The sequence below is a fragment of the Peromyscus maniculatus genome, chromosome 11 (genome assembly GCF_049852395.1).
Source record: "Peromyscus maniculatus bairdii isolate BWxNUB_F1_BW_parent chromosome 11, HU_Pman_BW_mat_3.1, whole genome shotgun sequence".
Taxonomy (NCBI): domain Eukaryota; kingdom Metazoa; phylum Chordata; class Mammalia; order Rodentia; family Cricetidae; genus Peromyscus; species Peromyscus maniculatus.
In genome coordinates, this window is record NC_134862.1 from 20,776,199 (window position 1) to 20,801,429 (window position 25,231).

Genomic DNA, 25,231 nt, shown 5'->3' on the forward strand with positions numbered 1-25,231 from the left:
TCATCTGTTTTCACATTTAACTAGGAAATTGTAATTTAAATTTATGTGGGGTGAAGCATGGTGGTGCATGCCTATAAGCTAGCAACCCAGGAGGCTTAGGCAGGCTGGCCTGTACTAAAAAAAGCCATTTTATAGTTTGGTTAAGTTACATAGTTCATCAGTTCAGAGCACAGGTTGGGATCTTTGCGAACTTAAGAGCATTTCTGCATCAAAGCTGTTGTATAATTTTTTTTAGCTTGTCTAATATTTTCCACTCCTTGAGAAGTGTTAAGCTAACTTTTTTCCCCTCAAAGCCAGTCATTGTGGCTCATGCTTGTGATCCCAGTGTTTGGGATTGAAGCTGTGAGGGTGAGGGAGCCAGGGCTTTATAGTGAGACCATATTGCAGTGCTTTTCATGTTACTGGCTCCATTTCTCATGATGGAACACTGTGTGACAGTGCTTTTATAGAGTTCTCTGCTGCTGTGGTAATTTCTGGTTTGTCTTTGTAAGCAGTCAATGTGAAAGGGCACTTGCCCGTTGGTGGGGTGTTTGTTACAGGCCGTGGAGCGCAGCCCTGGGTCCATTTCCTCTTGTTCCTGTGCTCTGGAGAGTGTTTGACCTTCAATTCCCTGCCGTGTAGCTCATTAGCAGTGTTTGTGCTCATCCGGGAGTAGTGCCATTGAGGCCTTACTTATGTGTGTATTTTATGTTTCACTGCCTGTGTGTATGGGTAACCATGTGTGTGCCTAGTGTCCTTGGAGGCCAGAAGAGGGCGTCAGATCCCCTGAAACTGGAGTTAGAGGTGGTTGTGAGCTGCCATGTGGTTGCTGAGAATCAAACCCCCGTCCTCTGCAAGAGCAGTAAGTGCTCTTAACCACTGAGCCATCTCTCCAGTCCACACTGAGATTTTGAAGAGGTCACTCTCCAAGCTTCACAGTGCCCAGCAAAAGATCAAGCTGTCCCCCTCCTCTTGTTTTGTGTAACTGTCCTGAAGATGGGTGTGACGTGAGGAAAATGTATGAAATAACACGGGTTAGTCAGAGATTGATTAGCACAGGAAGTGTGGTGGATGAAGAGAAATCTGGAGAGGTAGTAAGCGTTGGGCTACGGAAGGCTTTGAAGGTCAGATTAAAGGACTGGGTTGTCCCCGGTTTGCATGGGAGCTAATGAAAATAACTGTATGTGCGAGTCTGTGCTGTCTATCCCCCTGAAGGCCAACTGTCACTTTTTTTTAACTTAATATACATTAATTAAGTAATAAAAGCACTTACTGATTCAAAGAACTTCCAGACTCACCCAGTGGTCCGCTTGTACTTCAGTCCCCATGCTGTGTTTAGGTACCTCGGCCCCTGGTTGTCTTTCCTCTTTATCCTGCTCATGAAGGGCTGATGCCCTGTTCTTTGGGGTCTTGATGCAAGGTGTCTGCTGTAATCAATCCCCAAACTAGTTCCCTTGGTTTTGGCTTCCCACCTCACTTTTGGGTATTGCCACCAGACACATCTTTGCAAGTCAGCCTTTAGTCACACTACATTTGCTTTCAGTGACTGATGGACCCTGGGCTTTAATAGGTCCTTAACTAAAGTCCCAGCTGCCCATTCTCTGTTCACACATCCTGCCATTCATTCAAGTCGGGGTTCATACTGTCTCCATTCCTGTGGTGTTCTTGGATTACCAGTCTTCTGAGAGTCTGTCAATTCAGAATTCCACTAGGACATATGTTTTCTTCGGGTTTGGGTAGTTCTAGAATTCTTACTATTATTTCAAGCTTATATAATTGACCTTCCTTGCTAGGTCTTTAAATTTTCCGTTTTTATTTATTTATGATTGTATCCGCTGCTCAGTCATAATTTCTTAAGCTTTGCTTTCAAATATAGCTTTTTGTTTGTTTGTTTGTTTGTTTCGGTTTTTTCAAGACAGGGTTTCTCTGCGTAGCTTTGCGCCTTTCCTGGAACTCACTTGGTAGCCCAGGCTGGCCTCGAACTCACAGAGATTCGCCTGCCTCTGCCTCCCGAGTGCTGGGATTAAAGGCGTGCGCCACCACCGCCCGGCTTCAAATATAGCTCTTAAAGTATTGCTTTAAGACTGTTGACTGCACTGAACAGTGGTTTTTTGTTTTTGTTTTTTGGTCTTATTTGTATTGATACACAAATAGGGGCAGTCCTGGAAGTGGTGGTTTACTGGTAGGAGAGGTCCTAGTTCTGAACTTGTCTTACTGTTTGGGTGGACGGTGTAGGGTCTCCGCAGTGTGGGTCTCCAGCTGTGGTGTGTATATGAGTGGTAGAGGTCTCTGCAGTGTGGGTCTCCAGCTGTGGTGTGTATATGAGTGGTAGAGGTCTCCGCAGTGTGGGTCTCCAGCTGTGGTGTGTATATGAGTGGTAGAGGGGGTGAGATGGGGAATGCTTGTGCTCAGAAAGCGAAAAACTTCACTTTGGTCACTGAAATGAGCACTCAGGGAAGTAATGTGGGATTTTTATGGTTATTATTAAGACAGTCTAAATTGTGATAGTTTTCTACAACAGAGTAGATTTTTTTGTTTTAAATGGTCCTGGAGGGGAAAGTGTCGCTGTGTGAACCAAAGTACTGCTTGAGAACAAGCCCATCCTGAAATGAGGTTCTCAGTGCAGTGGTGAACAGAAAAGCTGTTGCTTTAGGGAAATGGTTTGTTTTGCTTATTTGGGAGTAAGTGGCTGTTCTCACAGGTGTGCTTAAGTGTCCAATCCTAATACAATTTCCCCAAACTGTACACACTTAACTGTCTGTGTATCATGGTCAAGGCCCCCTTAAATTTATAAGCTTAAATGTCTACATGATTGCAAGAACTCATCTGGACTGAATTGGTGGGGCGGGGGGCTCTGTGGCTCTGCTGGGGGCCCTCGAAGGCCTGGTGGTACCTGTGCTGCCAATGCTCTGAGTTTAGTTTGCTTCCTGCTTAGGACTCCTTGGGCTTCTGCATTCTCCTCTCTCCTGGGGTAAGGTTGGGAAGGTAAAGTTGGGACGTAGGTGTGGACTAGGGAGGGGATGTGTGCGTGTCTAGGTCCTTTTCTCCTAAGATTGTTCTTGTCACCTCACCCTGGAACATCTTGCTGTGGGGATCAAATTGGCACAGGAGCGAAGCAACCCTTGGTCCGTGTTCCTCGTTCCTGGTACAGCAGAGGACTCACTACCTTTTGGTTTCCTGTGTCTTTGTCGTCTTGTGTCCAGGGTAGACATCTTAATAGCTGGCAGGATTTAGATTGAAGGAGCAGAAGCATGAAGAGTGATACAAGGGAAACATCAGGGCCAATTCTTGGGTAAAAGCTGCTGCCCTGATTTCCCACTTCCTTCTCACCATAAACCTCTGTATCAGCATTATTGTGCTGGAGCTTTCTTAATGGTTCAGTTTAACACATTCCGTTCCCCCCACCTGATGGAATGAGATCAACGATTTTAATTTTTAAATTAGTAATAAGTGCACCGAGTCCCCCAAGGTGCATAGAGAATGGTCAGTGTCCCTGCCATCCCGGTCCCCTCCAGTCCTGCATAGCTTGCCATTGTTATCCCAGGTTTCATGTTGAGAAGAATGCACACATAACGAAGCTGTCGTGGCTTTGTCTGGTGTGGACTGTGCTGGCAGAGTATATATCGTCGATACTTTCTTCAGTAGTTGGTGTGTTTACCCAAGCTTTGAAGTAGCAGTTCTGCCACCTGCTTGTTGAGTCACCTGAGACCCAGTTAATAAGCCACCAGAAGAAGAGTCCACAGTCATAGCGGAAGTCCATATCATGCCTGTTCTGAGATGTGTCCATTTTACGGTCGCAGCTCAATTAAGATACAGATGCTGTGGGTTCTCAAGACTCTGCCAGGGGTTGAGCTAAAGTTAGACTACCCTTGCCTCCTGTGCCATGGCTGCTGGGGAGAACAGAAAGGCAGGCAGTAAGTCCTTCTCAACTTCTCCTTGGCTTATTTCTTCCACAAAGGTTGGAACCAGAATTTAATGGGGGAGGTAGCTGTTGTTCTGTGTAGATACAGTGACACCAAACAGTAGTTCTCAGGTTACACGGCATCTTTCCTCCACTGAATGTCATATTGTGTGACATGTGAAGATGGAGACAGCCTAACTGACAACCTTTCACATCTGGTGCTAATAAACTCCACAATTACGTTCTTCCATAGCTCATTGTAAACTTTAGAAATAGTTTCTAAATTTAATCTGAATGATTTTCACAGTATTGGTGAAACTCCTGAGACTTGGGGATAAAAAGAAGTGATTTGCAGATATTTCATGGGTTGATAGACTTAGGTCCTAATTTATTAAACAGGGCTGCATAAGCCCTCTATCTGGCACTCAAACTCTTTGGCCCCTTTTCACTTTATTTTGAGGCAGAGACTTGCTAAGTTGCTCAGGCTGGCCTTGAAACTAAGCTCCTTCTGCTTCAACTTCCTGTGCAGCTAGGATTATAGGCGTGTGCCACCATGGCTGACATTTTTGTTCTTAAAATTAACTTTTTAGACTTGTGACTTCAGTTGGGAAGCAAACTACTTTGCTGTGGTTTGAATAGAATGCTGTGGAAGCAGTACTGTTGATGAACTATGCTAAGATATTTGTTAACATTTGCTGCCTTGCTCTTTAGAGTGATTGGTGGCATTGATTATGCCACCTCTTCACCAGCTCTTCTCCCCTATTTTAGACAGTCACCATTTTGGTAAATGTAAAATGATCTCATTGTGGTTCTGATTTGCATTTCTTTGTAGAAACTTACTGTTGCATATTTTTCATTTGTTTACATTTGAAAGTATATAATTTTTAAACTTAAACCAACTTAGAAAAATGATCCACTATAAGAAAAGGGGTGAGGGTGGAGAGGTGGAGAGGTGGTTCAGATGCACACTGCTCCTTCAGAGGACCGACGTCCTCTGTAACTCCAGCTCTAGGGATATCTTCTACCTCTGGCCCCTCAGGCTCCGTTCTCATGTGCACATACCCATACATACAGACATGGAATTAAAAATAAAACTGTAAGGAATAAAAAGGAGAAGAAGTAATTGAAACTGAAAGGCTCTTTGAAGTAATAGCTGTTTGAGAAGATTAGAATGCTTTATTCTGCCTTTGTTTGTTTTTTATGGTGGTGGGGATGAAACCTGAGACCTTGCACATGCTAAGCAGGTACCGTGCCACTGAGCCATATCGTCAGTACTGTATTGCTGTTGAATTTTTTAAAGTACGTAGAACAGTGTTGAATTTTTAATTACAAAAATCTCTCTGGCAAATGCTGACTGTAAGAATCATTTTATGATCTGAGTTAGGATAAATACGAGTTTATTGTTAAAAACCGATAATATTGCATGTTGGTAAAGACTGTGAGGCCCAAATGTTTCAGCTGTTGGCTCTGAAGAGATCTGTGCTCACCTCATTATGTGGTTCTTTGTAAACAATCCTAGTGCCTCGGCTTTCTAGAAAGCAGATGTAAGTCTTAGTTCCCAAGAGTACTTAATGTAGTTTATTCCCATAAGTAGAGCTGTCACTGGAATCCCACACTCATTGTCAGACCCGTTTGGGGCAAGGCAGCAGGATGATACACCTTACATGAGATCCTTGGGAAGTTGCAGGTCTTCTATTTGTGTTGTTTCTTTACACAATTAAAAAGTCAGTGTGCTATTTACCATGTTTGGCTCTTGAAACAAGGGATCTTGATGTAAGTGGTATTTTGAGATTCTGGGTGAGAGGATGAGGTAAGGTGTTAGGACAGAGAAATGACAGGGCTATTTTCTGGGCTTTGGCTTTTCCAGCATCTTATAATAACAACATACACATAACACTGCTTTAATTCTGGAGAGCTGTAAGCTTGGCGTGCTTCTTATTGTAAACATTCAGTCTCTGAGGCACACACCTGTAGTGCCTTCACTACTAATGGACCAAGTGGACTCAGGGTCAGCACTCCCAGTAGTTTCTGAGTGACTTGACTTTGATGGTAAATTATCCATACATAGTGCTTCTTAGAAAGATTTGGTATGTGTTAATGGTGCTGCTGTTGGTAATACTTTTTCCTAACAGAGCATCCTGATGGACTGTCACTAAAACCAATCAGTAAATAAATTTTATATAGTGATTAACATACAAAGTACCAATGCACTTACCTTGGGAAATTAACATAAAGTGTCCCATTCATTTTATATGTCCTTCTGATTCTGGTTCATGTGGTATAGAATGGACACCACTGTCAGCTGTGATTAGCAACCTTTGATTGTGTGTGCTAAAGTAGCTGGGAAAGTAAATATTTGAAGCAATTATTACTGTTAAATAGCAGTGAACATTGATACTGCTACTTGTGACTCTAAAACTTGGTGTCTCTCTCCCTTAATGTTTGATCACTGGTAACGAGTACAGTCATTATTAAGATGGTAGGACTTGACCCAGAAATTTCTACTCTGATAGAGACTAACACATCATCTTCTCTTCTAGAACGACTCTGCTTGTGGTGATTATATACAGAGTAATGAGGCTGGCTTAGAACAAGCCCAAATACCTCAAGGCGGACTCACCGTGGCCCCTCACAGAGCTCAGCGGGAAGGTATGCTTCAGTTGTGGTGAACTTATGGCAGGGCCTTGTTTACACTCAAGGTTTTGTTGTTTCAGTTGCTGCTGCTGGTGATGGTTGGTTGATTGGTTGGTTGGTTGAGACAGGGTCTCACATAGTCCAAGGTGGCCCCAGACTTACTATATAATAAAGCTGGCCTTGAACTTCTGATCCCTCTGCCTCCATCTCCCAAGTGCTAGGTTACAGGCCTGTGCTACCAGACCTGGTTTATGTGGTGCTCAGGAGCAAATTCAGGGCTCATACATGCCAGGTAAGCACTCCGTCAATGGAGCTGTATCACTAGCCCCGGTACTATTTAATTCTTAACTCTGTCCTTTGTAGAGAAATCCTATTTATTATTGGCCCTGGACTTTGGCCCAAAAGCAATGCTCCCAGTGTTCTACCTTCAGTGTTGTGGAGTCTCCTTTCTCTGCAGCCTTGGAATGTGCTCTCACATGTGCTGGCCTGTGTCACAGCCAATTGTCTTTTTGGCTCTCTCTTAAACCTCTGTTTTTCTGGAGGGCCAAGACTTTATCCTACTCCTTAAGTACTTAGTAAAGTGTTTCATCTACTTAACGTGGTCAGTGTCTACTAAGAGAGAGAGAGAGAGGGAGAGGGAGAGGGAGAGAGAGAGAGAATCAACAGCGTCCATAGTAAGAGGATGAAGAACTTGTTCACAAATCCATTTTCCATGCAGTTTTAAAGAGGAATGGCACATTTTCATATCCCACATTAATATGGGAATGAAAGCACATTCATCTAAAAAGAAATGAGCTTGAGTGCTCTTTTTCTTTGCATTTGGGGAGTCCATAAGCCCATACTAAGAGAAAATTTGAAACAAAATGTGGGCTGCCATGTACGTAGGTTGTAGATGAGCCAAGGATGCTTAAGACATACTCAGTCACAACTCTGAATCTGTGTCAGTATGCTTCCTTTTAGTTACAGTCTTTTTGATGTGCGGTGTTCCTGGGTAGAACTACATCTGTTTAGTTATGAAGGAATGTTTATCAAATGACCACCTCTGTTTAAGACAATCATAGTACTCCCCCAACTAAGCTTTAACCATAAACTACTTCAGTTCAGCTCACTGAACATAGAGTGACCTGATGTAGAACTTGATTTTATAATATTTTGTTCTCATAAAACAGTTGAGAAAAATGAAGACTATTTAAAATGATAGCAGTTAATTTTAAGGTGAAAATGTGTATGGTCCTTCATTTCTGTTAAAAGCATGATATGTAGTACATGCTCTGGTTTTAGTTGATGAGTGTTAAGAGAGGTGACAGCAGGTATAACTTGAAATCCAAGATGAAGCTAAAGCCACGTTGCCATCGAGGAGCAGCGTCATGCCCCCTCCACTTAACAGTGAACACTAAGGGCTCGGAACGTAAATGGCTCAGTTGATAGAGTGTTTTGCAAGCATGAGGACTTGGAAATCTGATCCCTAGCACCCATGCAAAAAGCAAGGTACAGCCTGTGATTCTCGTCCTGGGAGATGAAGACAGAGGGTCCCTGGAGCTGGCTGACCATTGAGACACTTAGCTGAATCAGTGAGCTCCAGGTTCAGTAAAATAACATTTCAAACTGAGGTGGACAATGATTAACAAAGACACCCCACATTGACCTCTGCCCTACACACACACAGACACACAGACAGACAGAAAGCCAAGAGCCCAATGGTTTGCAGAAATGGAACCACACACGCCTCTGTTCTTGTATTGTTTCTTCTTTTTTTGAAACAGCATACTAAATGACCCAAGCTGGCCTTGTCCACAGTCCACATGCCTTCACCTATGCTGTTCTGGGATCAAACAAACCCAGGACTTAGTACTTTCTAGACAGGCACTCTGCCAGGGCAGCTCCATCCACAGCCCTGGCTGCTCTGTTTCTCAACACAGATTAGTTCAGGAAGGTTTTATTTTCTTCATCCTTTATGTGATTTCATACGGCAGTTTTTGGAAATACGGACCTTTTAATCCCTCTTCGGTCATTGTAACATGACACAGGCCTGAGAGTTACCATCTGGTATTTGAGAATTTTTCCCTCCCTTCACCCTCAATATTTCTGAAGCACAAGGGAGAGGCTGGCCTGAAGCAGGCCATCAGATCGTAGGTTTTGAACGTTGGACAGAGTGCTGTTCCTACTCTCCCTGCTCATCCTAAATGCATTCCCTGCTGCTGCGTGTCTGTTTTGTGCCGCTTGCTCTCTGCTTGCTCACCTTCCGTGGTGTGTGACAGTCTGATTCTCACTCCTGTGCTCTTGCTACTTACACCTCTTCTAAAGCACAGCGAACTACCCTGTCCTTTTGTCATCCTTCCCCTGAATCCGTCAGTGACCCCGCCCCACCCCACCCCCAGTGCATCCTTTCCCAACCTCTTCTGCCACCATTACCAAGTTCATTCTTGTCAGCTTTGATGTTGCAGCCTCAGCATCAGGTAAGTATTGTTTCCCTGGTCTGTCTGTTGTCTTCGAGTCTGTGTGGTGTACTTTGTCGAGTGGCCTTTTTAGATCACACCCCATTTGTTTTCTTTTCTATGGTGACAGTTTACTGAAGGAGCTATAAAGTGAGTGGCTGGGAGGTTGCATGGTTACTGAGTTTGTGAATAGACTGTTTATTTTCATGTTCACTGTCACCTGTGTCCACTGTTCCATCTCTGTAGTAACTTCCTGTTCCTTACAGTGCTCAGTTTATAGTACATTTTACCAGTTCCAGGATATACAAAATCCCTTCTGGCCTCTCTGGGCAACAGGCATGCTTATGGTACACATACATATATGCAGGCAAAACACTTACACAAATAAAAAATAAGAAACTAGATATTTTCTAATTTTTCCTATAAATAATTGAATAAGCCAGACATATTTAGTTGATCGCAAGTACTGTATTGTGATAATCTGAATAAGAATTTTCATTATTACCCTTTAGAGAAAAATCTTCAGTGAAATGTCTCTGGGTGTTTGTTTGTTTTTGTTGTTGACTGTTTGACATTCTTGGGCATTTGTGTCTTAACATACATAGGAAATGTCCACTCATGGATATGTGGCAGATTGGTGTGTATCTGTTTGTTTTGTGAGTTGAGGCCAGTTGTGAAGCTTAAGTAAGCAGCTTGATTTCTAGCCTTTGTCAAGTTACAGGATTACTTTACGTAACTAAATATGTGTGTGATCTCTAACACAGTCAGAATGTGTGTGTTTTTTTTTTTCTTTCAGCTGTACACATTGAGAAGATAATGTTGAAAGGAGTCCAGAGAAAAAGGGCTGACAAATATTGGGAGTACACTTTCAAAGTAAGCTATGCTCACCCCCAAAAGAAGTTAGAAGAACTAACTGCTAGCCGATTTATGACTTTAAAGACAAAAGATAGGCAGGCAGGCAGATAGATATGGTAATTTTTAAAAATAAGAACCTTAGACTTGGGGAGGACTATTAAAGGTGTAAGGTGTATCTTTAAAAAGTAAAAGCAAATATTTTCACAAGTATTTACAGATCACTGCCCTGGCATCACCGCCCCGCTTCCCTGTTCCTCGTGGAGTTTCTCATCCCTGCTTTGTGGCTTTGTCATCTTGTTGGCTGTGAACCCCGGGTCCGGTCAGATTCTGTTACTGCCAGGGTCAGACTTTCCACCTGCTTCCCTCTGGGCTGCAGCTTCACTGTGGAGCCTTCTGAGATTCAGCTCCATGGAGTGAAGCCAGGGTTCTCTGCAATTTCTTCACTCAGGTCTTCCCACAGACACTGCTTTCCACGTTCTGGCTGTCCCTCTTTCCTGAAGACTCTTCTAGTCCTCTGGTAGAAGGTTTTCTCTTTCCTCTGCAGACTGCTACCACTACAGCTCCTACCCATCCTTGAGTAGATCATCTTCTGGAAGCACTCATCCTCATCTCCTGCCATCCTGCAGTGTCTGCCTTGCTCAGTACATTGTTGAATGGATTTTAAAACTTTAACTTCTACTTTGAAGGAGAAAAATCCTTGACTTTGTGGTTTCCATTTCCAATTTCCATTTGTGTCACTTTTGGCATATTTGGCTCTTTGCCCTTGAAACTCTGCATGCTGGCTTCTCCTTTAGTTGTTGGAGTGCACAGCTTTTCTGTAAGACTTTTCTCCTTACCCTGGACCAAAGCACAGCTAACATCTGGCTCAAATGCTCCCTCTCTAGAGAGCCTTCTTAACACCCAACTACTCATGTTCAGGCCCAAGTCCCAGTCTTTGAAGTAATGGTGACTGGTAGAAACTCTTGCATGTTTGCTGGGCTTTATGTGACTCTGACATGAAACTGAACTCAGACTCAGCTGTCATGTCTACCCTGGTACCTACCTATCCATGTAGGTGATCATCATTTAAGAAATGTACCAGCCAATAAACAGGGTTGCTAGGTGGAATTTTGTATGCATTATCTAATTGTGATATGATTAGTGATACGACTTAGATATTAGCATATCTCAGGTAGTTGCTTAAGTCAAACAGTTGTACAGTAGAAATTAAAGCCCACAGAATTCTTAGTGTCTAGGAGCCAGCACAGCTGAGCCCAGTCTTAGATCCTGTGTTCATTCAGGATCACACTTAGCTCATTTTCTCCATCTGAAAATGGAGGTAATCAGACTTGATAAAGCATCTTGCTAGGATTTAAAACATCTGGAATCAAAGTGATATCTTTTCAGAAGATAAATCTCCATCAACTGTAAGATGGTACAGTCTGCATTGACTGTTTCTCCTGGAAGTGTACATTAGTGAGCATCAGGGACAGGATTTTATCTTTTGGCTTTACCCTGTCATTGTATCATTTTTGTACTTAACCAGAAAAACAAAACGTTCCTGAAAGTTACTAAATATAGTTACGTTTTAACACTGCTTTTTTAAAAGTGCAATTTAAAAGAAACTATTGGAAAACTTTTTTCAGTAGAATGTCAGTGTACATTTATAGAAGCTGTGATAATGCTGGATGAACTTTATATTTCTAATTGCTGATCTTAAAATTTTAAGTAAGGCCTTTTATTTTACACATGGCTTTTTCCCTAGCCAGTTCCTGCCTAAGCAATAACCATAAAATATGTGTGTTTTCTTAAATCAGGTAAATTGGTCTGACCTTTCAGTCACAACAGTAACAAAAACCTACCAAGAGCTACAGGAATTTCTACTGAAGGTAAAATTATAGATTTTGTTGTTAAGATTTGTATATGATATAAAGATTCCTAAAATTTCAGTGTCAAAGGAATCAGCAAGAAATGAAAACACACTTAGGTTGACTCCAAACTGAAAGAATGTGAGTTGTAGAAAATGTTACATTGTGTATCTCCTACCTTACTTTGCCAGCATAAATGGCAAAGGGATTCACTTGAGGAAATGGGTCCCCATCCCTAGCTCCCTGCAGAGATGTTTCTTCTTAAGGTAGGGGCTCTTCCCCTGAGACAGTTGTCTGCAGTGCGACTTATGAGGCTTATTTCCTGCGGTACCTAACAACTGTGTGAAGCTCTCCATCTGTGGGCTTTTCTTAAATCTTGTTCCTTTTCTTCCTTGGAGTCTGTCCTTCTCCCAACCCATCCAGAACAAGAGATAATGATGGAATTGTCTCCTGCAGATGTGTTTTGTGCACATCCTTACCTGTTCCATTGAATAAAGTCTTCTAATTAGATTTAATTGAAAAATGAAAGAAACAGTAAAAGGGGAACTAGGTCTGTGTAATCAATAAATGACTATTGCTCAGTAAGCAAATACTTTACAGTTTGTTAACAGGGAGATAAAACTGAAAAATCCAGAAACAGGAAATAGTCCTAACTCAGTTACCAAGTTTTATGTGAGAGTGTCATTACTGAACTGATAGCACCTGACACTTGAGGATTTTGCTGGGTTTCACACTGTGTGCTTGTCACTCTGTGTGTCTTCTGTTCAGATCATGTGTGTGACTTGGTTCTTAACTCTGCAAGGGACTGATTTTTCACCAGTCTGAGGGCTTTGAGCAGAATGCTGGTGACTGATTGTCTGATGCACTGTCAAAATGTTAGTTTGCTGGATTTGTTAGTGTGTCTAGATTAAGTCAGTTGAATAGTTTCTTTTTCCTGTGGCTTATTTTAATCTGAATTTTCTCTCTTTTTTTCCTCCCCTGTTATTAAAAATAGATTTTTGGGGGGCTGGGCAGCAGTGACGCACTCCTTTAATCCCAGCACTTCAGAGGCAGAGGCAAGCAGATCTCTGTGAGTTCGAGGTCAGGCTGGTCTACAGAGAGAGATCCAGGACAGGCATCAAAACTACACGGAGAAACCCTGTCTCAAAAAACAAACAAACAAACAAACAAAAGATTTTTTTTGCCCTCATACTATATAACCAGATTAGTTTCCCTTCCCTCCATTTGCTACAGTTCCTCCCCACCTCCCCTTCCATCCAGATCCACTCCTTTCTGTCTCTCATTAGAAAAGAACAGGCTTCTAAGAGATAACAACCGAACATAACAAAATAAAATAAAATAAAATAAAAGCCATCACATTGAAGTTGGATAAGGTGAACCAACAGAAGGAGTGTCCAAGAGAAGGCAGGAGAATCAGAGATCCGTTGTTCACACTCGGGAATCCCGTAGACACCCTAAAGGGAAAGCTGTGACATATCTGCAGAAGACCTGGTGCGGACTGTGTTGGCCTGTGTGTGCTGCTTCATCTCTGAGTTCATGTGAGCCTTGCTCGCCTGTGTCCTCTGCCCACTCTGGCTCTTAAATTTTTTTCTATCTCCTCTTCTGTGAGGTTCCCCGAACCCAGAGGAGAGGGATTAGATAGAGAAATTCCATTTAGAACTGTGTATTCCAAGATCTCTGTGCATAATGTCTGGTTGTGGGTATTAGTTCCCATCTGCTAAAGGAGGAAGCTTTTGTGATGCTGAGTGTGTAAGGCACTCATCTATGAGTATAGCAGAATGCCCTTAGAAGTCGTTTTGTTGGTGTGTGTTTGTTTCTTGTTTTTGTTTGTTTATATGTTTGTTTGTTTTGACCAGTAGTACTTAGTTTTATGTAGGTTTCTGGGTTCCCTCAGTTAATGGCTGAGAACTCCCTGACCCATTCAAGTTACTGATGGCATGTAAAGATGGGGTGAGCGTCATTCATTGCCAGTCACGGGTCTGTGTCCCTCCTCTGACTTATCAGTCCTACACAGTTTGGTGGGAGAGAAGCCTGTGATAGAAGGGTGGGCATTCTGACCACTGGCCTCTTCCTGCCATACGTAGGGGAACAGTCAGAAAGGTGTCAGGGAAGCGAATGGCCGTGGCCCTGCTGGGTGCTGAGAGCCGGCAGCAGGGAGAGGAGCGGCTGGCTGGCTTCCGATGACTAAGCAGAGGACTTGGGTTGGCCTGCTTTCCTTTGCATACATCTGTGAACCTCTTCTGCTTATCGCTAGCTCTCTTGTGTCTTGATAGGATACATTTACCAGGGTTTAATGTAAGTTAAATAAGCAATTATGAGCAGCCACCAGTTGGATTTGGCAACAGGATGCTCTTGTTTCCTTCTGTCTTCTGTTTTCTTCTTCAGTGGCACAACTCCAGTGCTGGAGAGTGAGCTCCACGGGACACAGAGCCGGGGCTAGAGACACTGCCACCTATCAAGGCCAGGTTACTTGATGCCAGCTTGTGTGTGAGGTTGACACCTCTCTATGTCTCTTCCTGCAAGAGTTCAGTGAGCAGCGCAGCCCCTCTGCCAGGCTGTGGCCTGGCTTCTGGCAGTCTCCTTTCTCCTGTGTCTCCCCAAGCTTCAGCAGTGGTGTGTTTTGACAGATTACATTTCTTCTGTCACATAGTTTTCCTAAAAGCTAAGTGCTTAACAACAACAAAACCCCCAAATGCCTAATTCATTCTTCAGGGTTGTGATAAGTAATCCCTCTGCTTAGCCAGCATTTCTTAAAGCGCTTTTCTTAAATGTATGAACACTACTCTTACCCGGGATAATCTTCACTGTCTTTATAGAAATGAATTGCCATTCATATAGTCACATATTGTCAGATAATCTTCAAGTTGCCTGCTCCCGTCTTCAGCATTGTAGAAATCCAGAGCGGAACCTGTCCTCCTGAGCCCCTGGGTAGTGTACTGTGAAGGGGTGTGCTGACTGTTGAGCTGCGCTGGTTTCCAGAGTTTCCAGTTGCTGAGTTCTCTCTTTGGGAAACAGCAGCTTCTGCCCTCCGTGTCCTGGCCCCTTCCGGTTTTGTTTTTCATATTACCACAGTAGCTCAGTTTTTATTTCTTCCTTTGCTGTCTTATCCACAGTTTCTGAGAACAGAGTAGGAGTTTGGATGCTTGCTAACTAGAGTGAGTGGGATGTACTGTGCATTGGAGGGAGGTTTTATAATGACTGCACAGGAACAGTTGTAGACAAACTGCAGTGCTTGAGGAGTATCAAAACTCACTGTCCTGGCATTAGAATGGACCAGCTGCTGGTGCACATGCAGTGTTTTCCTCAGCTGTACAGCAGTTCCCGGATTGAGGCGACTCATCACACTGGGCCCAGCCCTGTCCAACGAGGGAGGAAACCACTCCGTGGCATCTGGAGTCTACTTGAGCGACCCCTGAGCTGAAGAATAGGATTGGCAAGGCTGCACTGGATCTAACCAACCAACTGTGTGGCTTAGAAACCAAATCAGAAGCCTGTGGTTCAGCTGACAGTGTTGCCCTCAGCCCAAGGTCTCTCCTCCAAATTTTGAAAGGTGGCAACCTGGCTTTCAGTTCAAGGTCTTGACATTACAGTTGTAGGCTATTAAAGTGTGTAGGCGATGGATCAGTAGGAAAGACAGGTTTGGCATTTATAGCACAGTTAAGTTGAATGGCCCCTTTTCAGAGTAAAGGACTTCTTCAGTGAGGGCCGGCCTTATGGTGCACCTCTTCATGAAGTCAGGGAAGAGATACAGGCTTGCGTTAATATGGAGATAAGACTGGTCAGCTTAGGTTGTTGTGTTGAAGATCCTTGGATGCCAGAGTCACGATGAGCTAGTTCCCCGCAAAGCTGCTAATACACAGGAGAGGACAGCGGATCATACTCAGAAAGACTGTCAGTTGATGGGTGACCTGCCTGTGATGTCAGTGATGGTCTTGAGGCTTCTAATCAAAAGATGTGTGTTGACCAAGAAAATTGTCATCAAGATTAGATCTAAAGGCACAAAATGGGACATTAAGATGGTTGCAAATAAGGACACTTCTTTCCCACTTGTACCTCTGACCCTTTTAGGAGACTCTTTGAGGTGAAGGCTGCAACTCCCTAATGTGAGTCAACCATTTATTCTTGCTAACTTTGTTAACAAGAATAATCAAATAATGATAAATGGCTGCACATTATGCTTTGGCATTTTCAAAGATAAATTTGTATCTAGATACAAAACCTTTCATTACTCTGAGATTGTGCAGAGGCCAGTGCAGGACTAGATCTGTTAAAAACTAAGATATAAAGAGGAGAAAAATCCAATATAAAATAGAATATAAAAGACACACTTTAAGCCGGGCGGTGGTGGCGCACGCCTTTAATCCCAGCACTCGGGAGGCAGAGGCAGGCGGATCTCTGTGAGTTCGAGGCCAGCCTGGGCTACCAAGTGAGATCCAGGAAAGGCGCAAAGCTACACAAGAGAAACCCTGTCTCGGAAAACCAAAAAAAAAAAAAAAAAAAAAAGACACACTTTAATGCCTTATTTTTAACAAACTTCCCTTCCAACTGAGTGGGCCCTGGAAAAAAAGACAAAAGCAACATGAAAATAAAGTAGATTGCGTACTAATGACAGCCTGTCCATTACTCAGTCCAGTAATGTGAACATTGTCGTTAACTCAGAGGCACTTTGCATGATAGAATCCTCAGCTGAAGTAGATTTCTCTGCCACGGCTTATCTTCTCTGTCAGTGTACTGGGGAGATAGTTTTCTTATAGATGCATTTGCCACATAAGCAAGGACACCCATGCAAAAGCTGAGTGTAGTCAACCATGTCTGTGGCCCTAGTATTGGAGTGTTGAAGGACAGGTGAACACTCTGAGATCACTGGCCACACAGTCTAGCTAATTGGCGAACTCTGGATTCAGTGAGAGAGACCCTGTCTCAAAAGATGAGGTGGGAAGCAATAGTGGAAGACACAACTTGTGGCGTCCCTGTGTGTACACACACTTACATACATACATGTTCATACACTGTGCACACTAAGTAAAGAACATTTTTTACTAATGTTCCAAATTTGTTATAAATACCTACTGTCAAAAATCTCTATTAGTATGCTAAGGTCAAAGTGTCAATTTTGAAATTAATAGTGTTTCTTTATTTGGAAAATGTGTCAATTCAGAATTTGTTTCTTCAGGCTGGTGGCTGGAGGACATGATTTCCATAGTAGGGTGTAGATGCTGTTGGTTTTGTGATTTCCCCACAGTGGTTAGCAGACGTTGTCCAAACATCCCAGGGCCCTAGTCACTGTGCCCAACCTCAGTACCGCCACCTTTGCCCTCCCTGTGGCTCTGTTTGAGCACTGTGTTACCTAGAAGAATGTTTACTTTGTAAACCAAGTTCTGCAGATTCATTGTCTCTGCCTCCTTAGGTCATCACTCTACTCTTCCTTCAGTTGTCTTGATTCTAGTGGAAGTGACAGTGGTTCAGAAGTTGATCACGAAAACTAAAACTGAGTTCTTGACAAACTTAGAAAATTAGTTTTAGAACTCAGTTTCTAGGAATATTTTTAGTTAAACAAATTAAATAATGTGATAAGTGTTTGGTTTCATTTAAATATTTTTCTTGGTCAAATGGTACTTTCTTACAGAGTCTAGCACAGCTGATTATTGGACACGTCCGCCATGTTTTTTTGTTCGCTTTTTATAATTATGGGTGTGGGTTGTGCAGTGTCTGGTACATGGATAGGTCAGAGGACAGCATGGAAGTCACTTCTCCCCATCCACTTCACCTGGGTTCTAGGGATTGAACTCAAGTCTTTACACTGGAGCAACAAATAAACACTTTACCTGCTGAACCACCACGAGCTCTGATGGGTGTTTTTGATGTCAGTAAAATTGCAGGAATTTGACCCAGCTTTCGTAACTTTGTTCTTTATTTGGCATGTAGCATTTAATTGTCCAACATTGCCTGAGATTAAAGTGTGAGAAGCAGGAAGCACAAAACTGGTAACTGTAGAGGCAGAGATAACACTTTTCAGAATAGTGCTCCAGGGTTAAAGTGCCAGCTGTACTGTGCGGAATGCTTGGTTAGCCAGCAGCTGTGTGGATCTCCCCCGATGGGGGAGAGGGCCTTGAGTGTGAGGTCCACCTGCTGCACACTGAAGGCATGCTGTGCACCTGGGGAAGCCCATGAGGTCTGCTTCCTGTAGAGTAGACTTCTGCCACTTCAGCCTGATGCCTTGGAAAGAGTGCTTTGGGATGGCTAATGAGGAGAAGGCATTTCTTTTGAAGTTTATTTATGTTTGTTCATATATTTAAGTGAAGAACTCAGCATTGGATATTGTGTTTTTCTCTTGTAGCTTCCAAAGGAATTGTCTTCTGAGACTTTTGACAAGACCATCTTAAGAGCCCTGAATCAGGGTTCTTTAAAAAGGGAAGAGCGGCGGCACCCTGACCTGGAGCCCATCCTAAGGTAACAGCCACCAGCCTCTGGCCACCAGTGCTTAGGACAGGCTGTTGAGGGAGCTCAGAGACCCTTCCTCTGGATAGGCCTGGGCTCAAAGTTGAAGGTAGCAACCCTGTTTGTTACTGTATTCTTTCTTTCTCTAACAGCACAAGTTTGATTCTTTTAACCTGAAGAATTGTGAGTTAAACCTCTTCGATTTTTGTTGTTGTTTTTCCATAAACTTTTATTAAAGATGTCCTTGTCTGGTAGCTAGGCTTGGGAGAGACTGAGTAGTCTGGGGAGTGGAAGGAAGTGACCTTCCCCAGCACGTGTTCCCTGCCATTGCCTTCTTGGAACCCAGTGCTGGTTAAGGTCAGGTCTTTACTCTTGTGAAGCTGCTGCACCGTTGGAAATTTATGTGTCGCCTAGATGAAGGTTAAATATGGTGGCTGGTGTGTTTAAACCCTCCCTGTGTTCACTCCCAGAGCCGTGTCCCAAGGGTTAGGGTCCTCCCCTCCCCCACAACTGCACAGGTGCAGGTACAAACAAGTTCACGTGTTTTATGATGGGAGTTTGAACGGTGTCGTACATTGGCATACAAGGTTTGCTTAGGAGTGGGGAGACTGGAGGATCAAGTGCTGGAGAGGAAAGGGGACTTGCGATTCTGTAGGCAGAACGTGGTGGCCCACACCTTTACTCCCAGAACTTGGACACATGGATCTCTGAATTCGAGGGGAGCTTTGTCTACTTAGAGAATTTGAGGCCAGCCAAGGCTACATAGTAAGACCTAGTCTTTAACACAAAACAAAAAAATGCACCATGTATAAAAGCTAAGAGAATATCTGAGTGAAGGAAACTGAGAAGCTATGCGGGAATGGGGATGACCTGAAGGTCAAGTAAGTAGGTTTGTAATGACATCAGCTTCCCTGTTGTATTCATGAGAAGACATCTTTTCAGCAATTCCAGTCTAAGTATAAAGAAAGTGGATGGTTGCATTTGTCCTAAATGGAGGCTTTCCTAGGTAGAACAGTAGCACAAGGCAAGTGATTTTAGGACAGTAGTTCAGTTTTGGAAAAGTGAGCATTCAAGTCTGAGCTGAACTGAGAAGAGTGGAGTAAGGGAATCGGTTATGTGGAACATACAGTGCTGAGAATGTGCTCCAGGTCATAGAGCACAAAGAATCACATCGGGTGTCGGCATGGGATGTCTGCGACATCGTCCTGGAGTGGAGCAGTTGCTTACATGCTGGGGGTTAGAGCGTGGTCGTGACAGTTACCAGCTTACCCCCCAAAGAGGGGGAAGGCAAGAGTGCTTGCTCCCCAATAGAGATAGCCAAGAATCTGGATGGGACCTATTGCCATTGAATCACGAAATCCAAAGTGTGACTGGGAGAAAATGACTGGGAAGAGATGGATCCCAGAGTGATTACCCTTGCAGACACCCACGTCATTACCAAGTGATCCATGACTTAGGGTAGGAGAGAAACTGAGGCTGGTTCCGAAACTGAATGTGAATGTGGAAGGTGGATCTAAAAGTTGGCAGGTGACTTAATGGCTGTAGACTGGGTAAAATGGAGAAGGAGAGGTTGATTGGCAGGTTGAGGGCTTAGAGGCACATGAGTACACCTTCCACCAGGACAGCTGTGAAGAAAGCTACAGCCTTGAGTTTAAGAATAAAGACATACAATCTCTACAGCTAATTTGTGAAGTCTCAGATGACACCGTGGAAAGGTTTAACAGGTGGATAATTGAATTCTTTTTTTTTTTAAGATTTATTTATTATGTATACAGTGTGTTCCACTTGTATGTATCCCTGCACATCAGAAGAGGGCACCAGATCTCATTACAGATGGTTGCGAGCCACCATGTGGTTGCTGGGAATTGAACTCAGGACCTCTGGAAGAGCAGCCAATGCTCTTCACCTCTGAGCCATCTCTCCAGCCCCTGATAATTGAATTCTTGAGTGCCTGTGTTTTCAGACTTCAGAGGGCTTGTATACTTCTGGGGGACCTTGTGAAAGTGTGGGTCCTTATTCTCCAGTACTGGGGGGTGGGCAGAGGACTCTGATTCCTGCAAGCTCCAGGAGGTGCTGATGGTTCACAGAAGGCCTCTGCAGCTGATACAGTACTCAGAGCCCTGCTTCCAGCTGAACTGTGGGGCTAGGGTGTATCTAGTGGTGTGGGCCTAGGGCCTGCCTGGGACTGAGCATGGACCAGCCAGATGACAGCCTCTAGTGTATGAATGGTGACAGAATATGACCCTTAAATGGACCGCAAGGTCGGTGTGCACTGGTCCCTGTCTGTCTTGGTTTCAGTATGTACTTGGGACCTTGCTAGACCATCTATACTAACTAGTAGTGAACAGAAGCTCCACTGTTTTGCTTCTCAGTGGAGAGAGATGCAGCTTCATAATCTCAATTTGGTATGTCTTAATGCATAGTGCTCAATGTACAATGACTTTCTCCTTGGATAGTCTTGTGGTTTATGATAAATCTACCAGGTACTCAATAAAGACCATGAGGAAATTCAGAAGAGAAAGAAAAAGATCCCTCTTGCCCAGATAATTTTTGTTGGCCTTTTAATTTATTCTTTGCCCTTTAATTAAGATCTGCAGTTAAGTTACTTCTCAAATTAAAATTATTTAGTTCTGAAAAATGTTTTTGTTTTGTTTTGTGACAGTCATACAGTGTAATCCTGGCTGGCCTGAAACTTACTGTGTAGACCAGTGCGGCCATCGGACGCTAGCTGGTGCTCTTCTAGTACCAAGGCTGTATGTGGCACCAGCACATCCATCTTTACACCATTTTGAGGGGCTGTAAAGTCTATCCCATCTGCCTTGTAACCCAGTGTTTGTACCTAAAACATTCCCAGATTTATGGCTAATTGCTGGGGAGAGGTGATTTGAAGTTGGCTTACTTTCTAAGATAGTAAGATCATCATGTTCAGAGCAGTACCTGCTCAAAGCAGGGCATTCCATAGCTGGGCAAGCTTTGAGCCCCATTTTTAAGAACTGGCTGGTTTCATAGATGGGTAATTGTCTCATGGCTTAGGTTTGCTTTCATTCTATCTTCCTATAAGGCTAGCAGTTTTTGTTTCTTTTTTATGGAATCATGAATTTTAAATCTATATATCTGCTTAGATTTTTGTGACTTTCTTAGCTCTTAATGAAACAGGAATTAACAGTGACAATTTGTCTTTGTGTTATTTAGCTGTGATGGTTAAAATGAAATTTCAGATGCTAGGTATATCAGTCTGTTTTTGTGTCTCATTTATCTCTTTTAAGATTGGAAGATAATTTCCAGGTTGTTGGTTAACTGTCAGGGATAGCTCAGTAGCCATGTAGGAAAAAGGACATTTGGAATGTTATGTCATTTCTTACTTCAAAGTTAATTATAAAAGCTGGACATGGATGGTATACACCTATAGTCCTCAGCACTGGGACCCTGAGACGGGAAGATTACTTGAGCTCAGGAGTTCAACACGAGATCCTATCTCCAAAAAGTACTTAGAATGGTTTTTTGTTGTTGTTTTGTTTCTTAATTAACTTCTACGAGTCGGACATTGAAAACAGAATCTAAATAAGCAGAAGCAAGAGGAGCCCGGCCCAGCAGCATGGACCTGCAGTCACCCAGGCTAGCATGAGCTACAAGAGTTCAGGGCACTTCTGGACTGTTATTGAGATCTTGTCTCAAAATAAGGATTAGCAAGAATAGCCAAGCAGCTGTGGCGTACGCCTTTAATCCCAGCACTCGGGAGGCAGAGCCAGGCGGATCTCTGTGAGTTCAAGGCCAGCCTGGTCTACAGAGTGAGTTCCAGGAAAGGCACCAAAACTACACAGGGAAACCCTGTCTCAAAAAAGAATTAGGAAAAGTAAGTAAATAGAGGGCAGGGGACAGCCTTTGGCCGATTCTTCCCTGACTGAGGCTGCAGGTCCGGTTCCCAGCCCTCCTGCAGGACCCTTGTTTGCTAAGGTAAATTAGAGTCAGGTGTGGTGCAGACTCACCATGCCTTGTGATGTGGCGGTAACCCGTCACTGCTCCCTGTCTTCCAGCATCCCTAACATCCCAGGTTTCCCAGCCTCTCCTCAGAATGTGAGGAGGTCCCTTGATAGAACAGCCAGATGATGAGCAGTAGCATGCATGAGGAAGAGGGAGGCTTGGCAGGCCTTTTTCTGAGTAGAAAGGTAGCTTTTGGGCCATCTAAGCAAACAGCTGAAATAAAACTTTTGTTTGGGTGGGGTTGGGGTCAGGTTGAAACTTCCCCATAAAAAATAAATCTTTTTAGTAGATTCTTACAAATAGGTTTTGTTAAAGTTTCCTCATTCCTATGGAAATACATCAGAAAATAATGCTTTCTTTGGGGGAAGGTTTGGCTTACTACCCCCCAAATCCCCCATATATACTGGTGCTTGACCACCCCCCCACCCCCACATACACGCGCACACACGCGCGCGCACACACACATGTGCACACACACACACACACACACACACACACACACACACGCACACACCCTCATACATGAACACGCGCGCACACTGCTTGAATGCAGCGGTCATTAAGCTGGCTTTGTAACCTGAAGGAGACTACAGATATGTACACGGAAGTTCATGTAACTCTTCTTCTTACACAGGCAGCTATTTTCAACTTCATCCCAGGCTTTTCTTCAGAGTCAGAAAGTACGCAGCTTTTTCCGGTCAATGTCCTCGGAGTCTCAGCACAGCCTCAGTAAGTGCCCTCTGTTCTTCCGTGGAGATCTGGGAAGTGTTTCTGTGTGTTTTGTGTTTCGTTTTTTTACGGGGTTTGTTTGCTTGGTGTTTGTGTCTTACTGTGCCATCTTGTCGTTCAGACTTGAAGAATTTTAGTTAAAAGTTGAGGAATAGAGACATGCAGTTAAGAAATGTTGGGCCTCTTTAGTGAACTTCACACTGCACCATTAAATATGGTGCAGCGGGGCCATAGAACCACCAGACTGACCACCAGGACAGTCGGCCCTTCAGTTCCCTGGCAGAGCTTCAGTTCTGGCTGCAGAGCTGCTGGCTGCACTGGTGCGCAGTGTTCCCTCCTCCTCTGTGCTGTCCGGCGCTGGCACTTCAGACCCTTAGCCTTGCCCCTCTCATGTACCTCTGGATAGTCAACATTTAAAGACCAGCCCGTGCTAGACGGCGTATGCTGTCCTTTCTTGTCCCTTCCCCACCATTCTGTTGTTTTCAGGTAGGTTTTGTTTTGTTCAAGAACTGCTACTTAAAAAACACTGCTGGACAGCACTTGGGAGGCAGAGGCAGGCGGATCTCTGTGAGTTCGAGGCCAGCCTGGGCTACCAAGTGAGTTCCAGGAAAGGTGCAAAGCTACACAAGAGAAACCCTGTCTCAAACAACAACAACAACAAAAAAAAAAAAACCCAAAAAACAAAAACAAACACTGCTGGATGGTGGTGGCACACGTCTTTAATCCCAGCACTCAGGAGGCAGAGGCAGGTGGAGCTCTGTGAGTTTGAGGCCAGCCTGGGCTACAGAGCGAGATCCAGGACAGGCTCTAAAGCTACACAGAGAAACCCTGTCTGGAACCCCCCCCCAAAAAAAAAAAAAAAAAACAGAAAAACAGAAAAAACCACAACCCACTGCTGTTCACATAAAAGCTGCCTTATCTCAGGACTATTCTGGGGATAAGTTGTATTTGTTAATTCTGTGATTAAAAACTAAAATTGGTAAGAAACCCAGTTGTTAGTGAAAGTCTTTGAGCTTCCCTTGGCCCCTTAGGCTGTAGCTGCTTGAAAGCCCAGCTCTCTGTAAAGCCTTCGGCTTACTGGTGTGGTGTCTGTCCATCGCTGTCCCTGCACTGCCCGTACACCCACGGCTGTGGAGTACAGACGAAACGTCACCTCTTCGGGAAGTTTCCGCCTTGCCTCTATGTGTTGTTTTGCTTTCCTGTTGCAGTGTTCATCAATCCTGTCTTGTGTTCAGTTTTCTACAAATTCTCCTCAGCCTGACTTTTAAACAGATATTTTGCCAGTAATGCTGATATGTCCCATAAATATTTTCTACTCACTTTAAGCACAGCCAGTATTTTGAGGAACACTTTTTCTTTAAATCTTTCCTTTTGTTTTCAGTTGTCATTTTCCTATACCTAAAGGAAAAAGAAAATGCATGCCTCCTCAGTTTTAGAGATGAAAAGTGTGACTAATTATTAAACAGTGTGTTAACTTTCAAAGTTCCACTGGCTGCTGGAGCAGCGCATGTGTGTGCATGTGTGTGCCTTAAATGCTTGGGACCTACTTAGCAATGAGGATCAAAAGTCTAATTCTGTGACTGAAATAAGATGGACAACTATGTGGCTCCATGGCTGAATTTATGTCTGAATAGTGACAGTGCTTTTTAAAGTCATGGTAATTCTAGAGCTCTGTAGACTTAACAGTCAACACTACTCCCCCCAAGTCAAAGTGTGAGATTTTTTTTTAATAGTCTCTTATCAATAGCACCTGGTTCATTCTAAAAAGGCATTGAAACAAAGTTAAGCTTCTAACCCAGATTATCACCCTGCCCAGGAAAGCTACCCACATGGGAAGTATGCATATACATAAGGCAAAGTCTCTTGAGGCTTGGCAAGGTTTTAAATTCATGAGCAATGCTAAGGAGCCTGGCAGATTTTGTCTGAAGATGAACATGTAAAATACTGTTGAATGTATTCATCTTGGATTGTGGGAAACTTGTCAGCAGTCAATACGTGTGTGAGTTGTTTTGCTGAAGAACAACACAGTGTTGTCAGGGTTCATTTGCACACCTTAAAAAAAAACTTCCACCTTTGTTACCCTGGGGAAGAGAACAGTGTCCCATATGCTGATAGATAACTATTGAGCAAACAGTATTCCACACTTCAGTGACTTAAGTCTTCCTTGTCTGGGATCCAATGCTGTTAGAATGTGTCCCGTGGGTCAGGGCTGACCCACAATCATTGCTCTGTAACAAAACAGAAATTTGGGGTGTTGTAGCAGTTCAGTATCACCACAGTGTTGTTACGGGGTTTTAAAAGTGAGTGTACAACAAACTGGAAGTCTTAAAAAGTTTAGACAGTAGGTAGCAGAGGCACACTCTCCATTTGTTCCTCTGGTGAGTGAGCGTCCTGGGACTGACAGGTGTGGGTGGCTTGCTCCAGCCAAGTGG

At 43.6% G+C, this 25,231-nt stretch overlaps 1 protein-coding gene across 10 annotated transcripts in view; it reads left to right on the plus strand.

Moving 5' to 3' along the window:
• The window catches only part of Zcchc2 (zinc finger CCHC-type containing 2), a 46,897-nt gene that overhangs the window by 5,271 nt on the left and 16,395 nt on the right, over positions 1-25,231 (plus strand). For 7 of the 10 annotated variants that reach the window (XM_076547197.1, XM_076547198.1, XM_076547201.1 and 4 more), the window contains exons 2-6: positions 6,421-6,529; positions 9,746-9,822; positions 11,601-11,672; positions 17,989-18,101; positions 22,705-22,799. In XM_076547197.1, coding sequence (XP_076403312.1) covers positions 6,421-6,529; positions 9,746-9,822; positions 11,601-11,672; positions 17,989-18,101; positions 22,705-22,799 — 466 coding nt within the window. The remainder of the gene's footprint in view (positions 1-6,420; positions 6,530-9,745; positions 9,823-11,600; positions 11,673-17,988; positions 18,102-22,704; positions 22,800-25,231) is intronic. The other 3 variants (XM_076547200.1, XM_076547203.1, XM_076547205.1) reach the window with 2 other exon arrangements.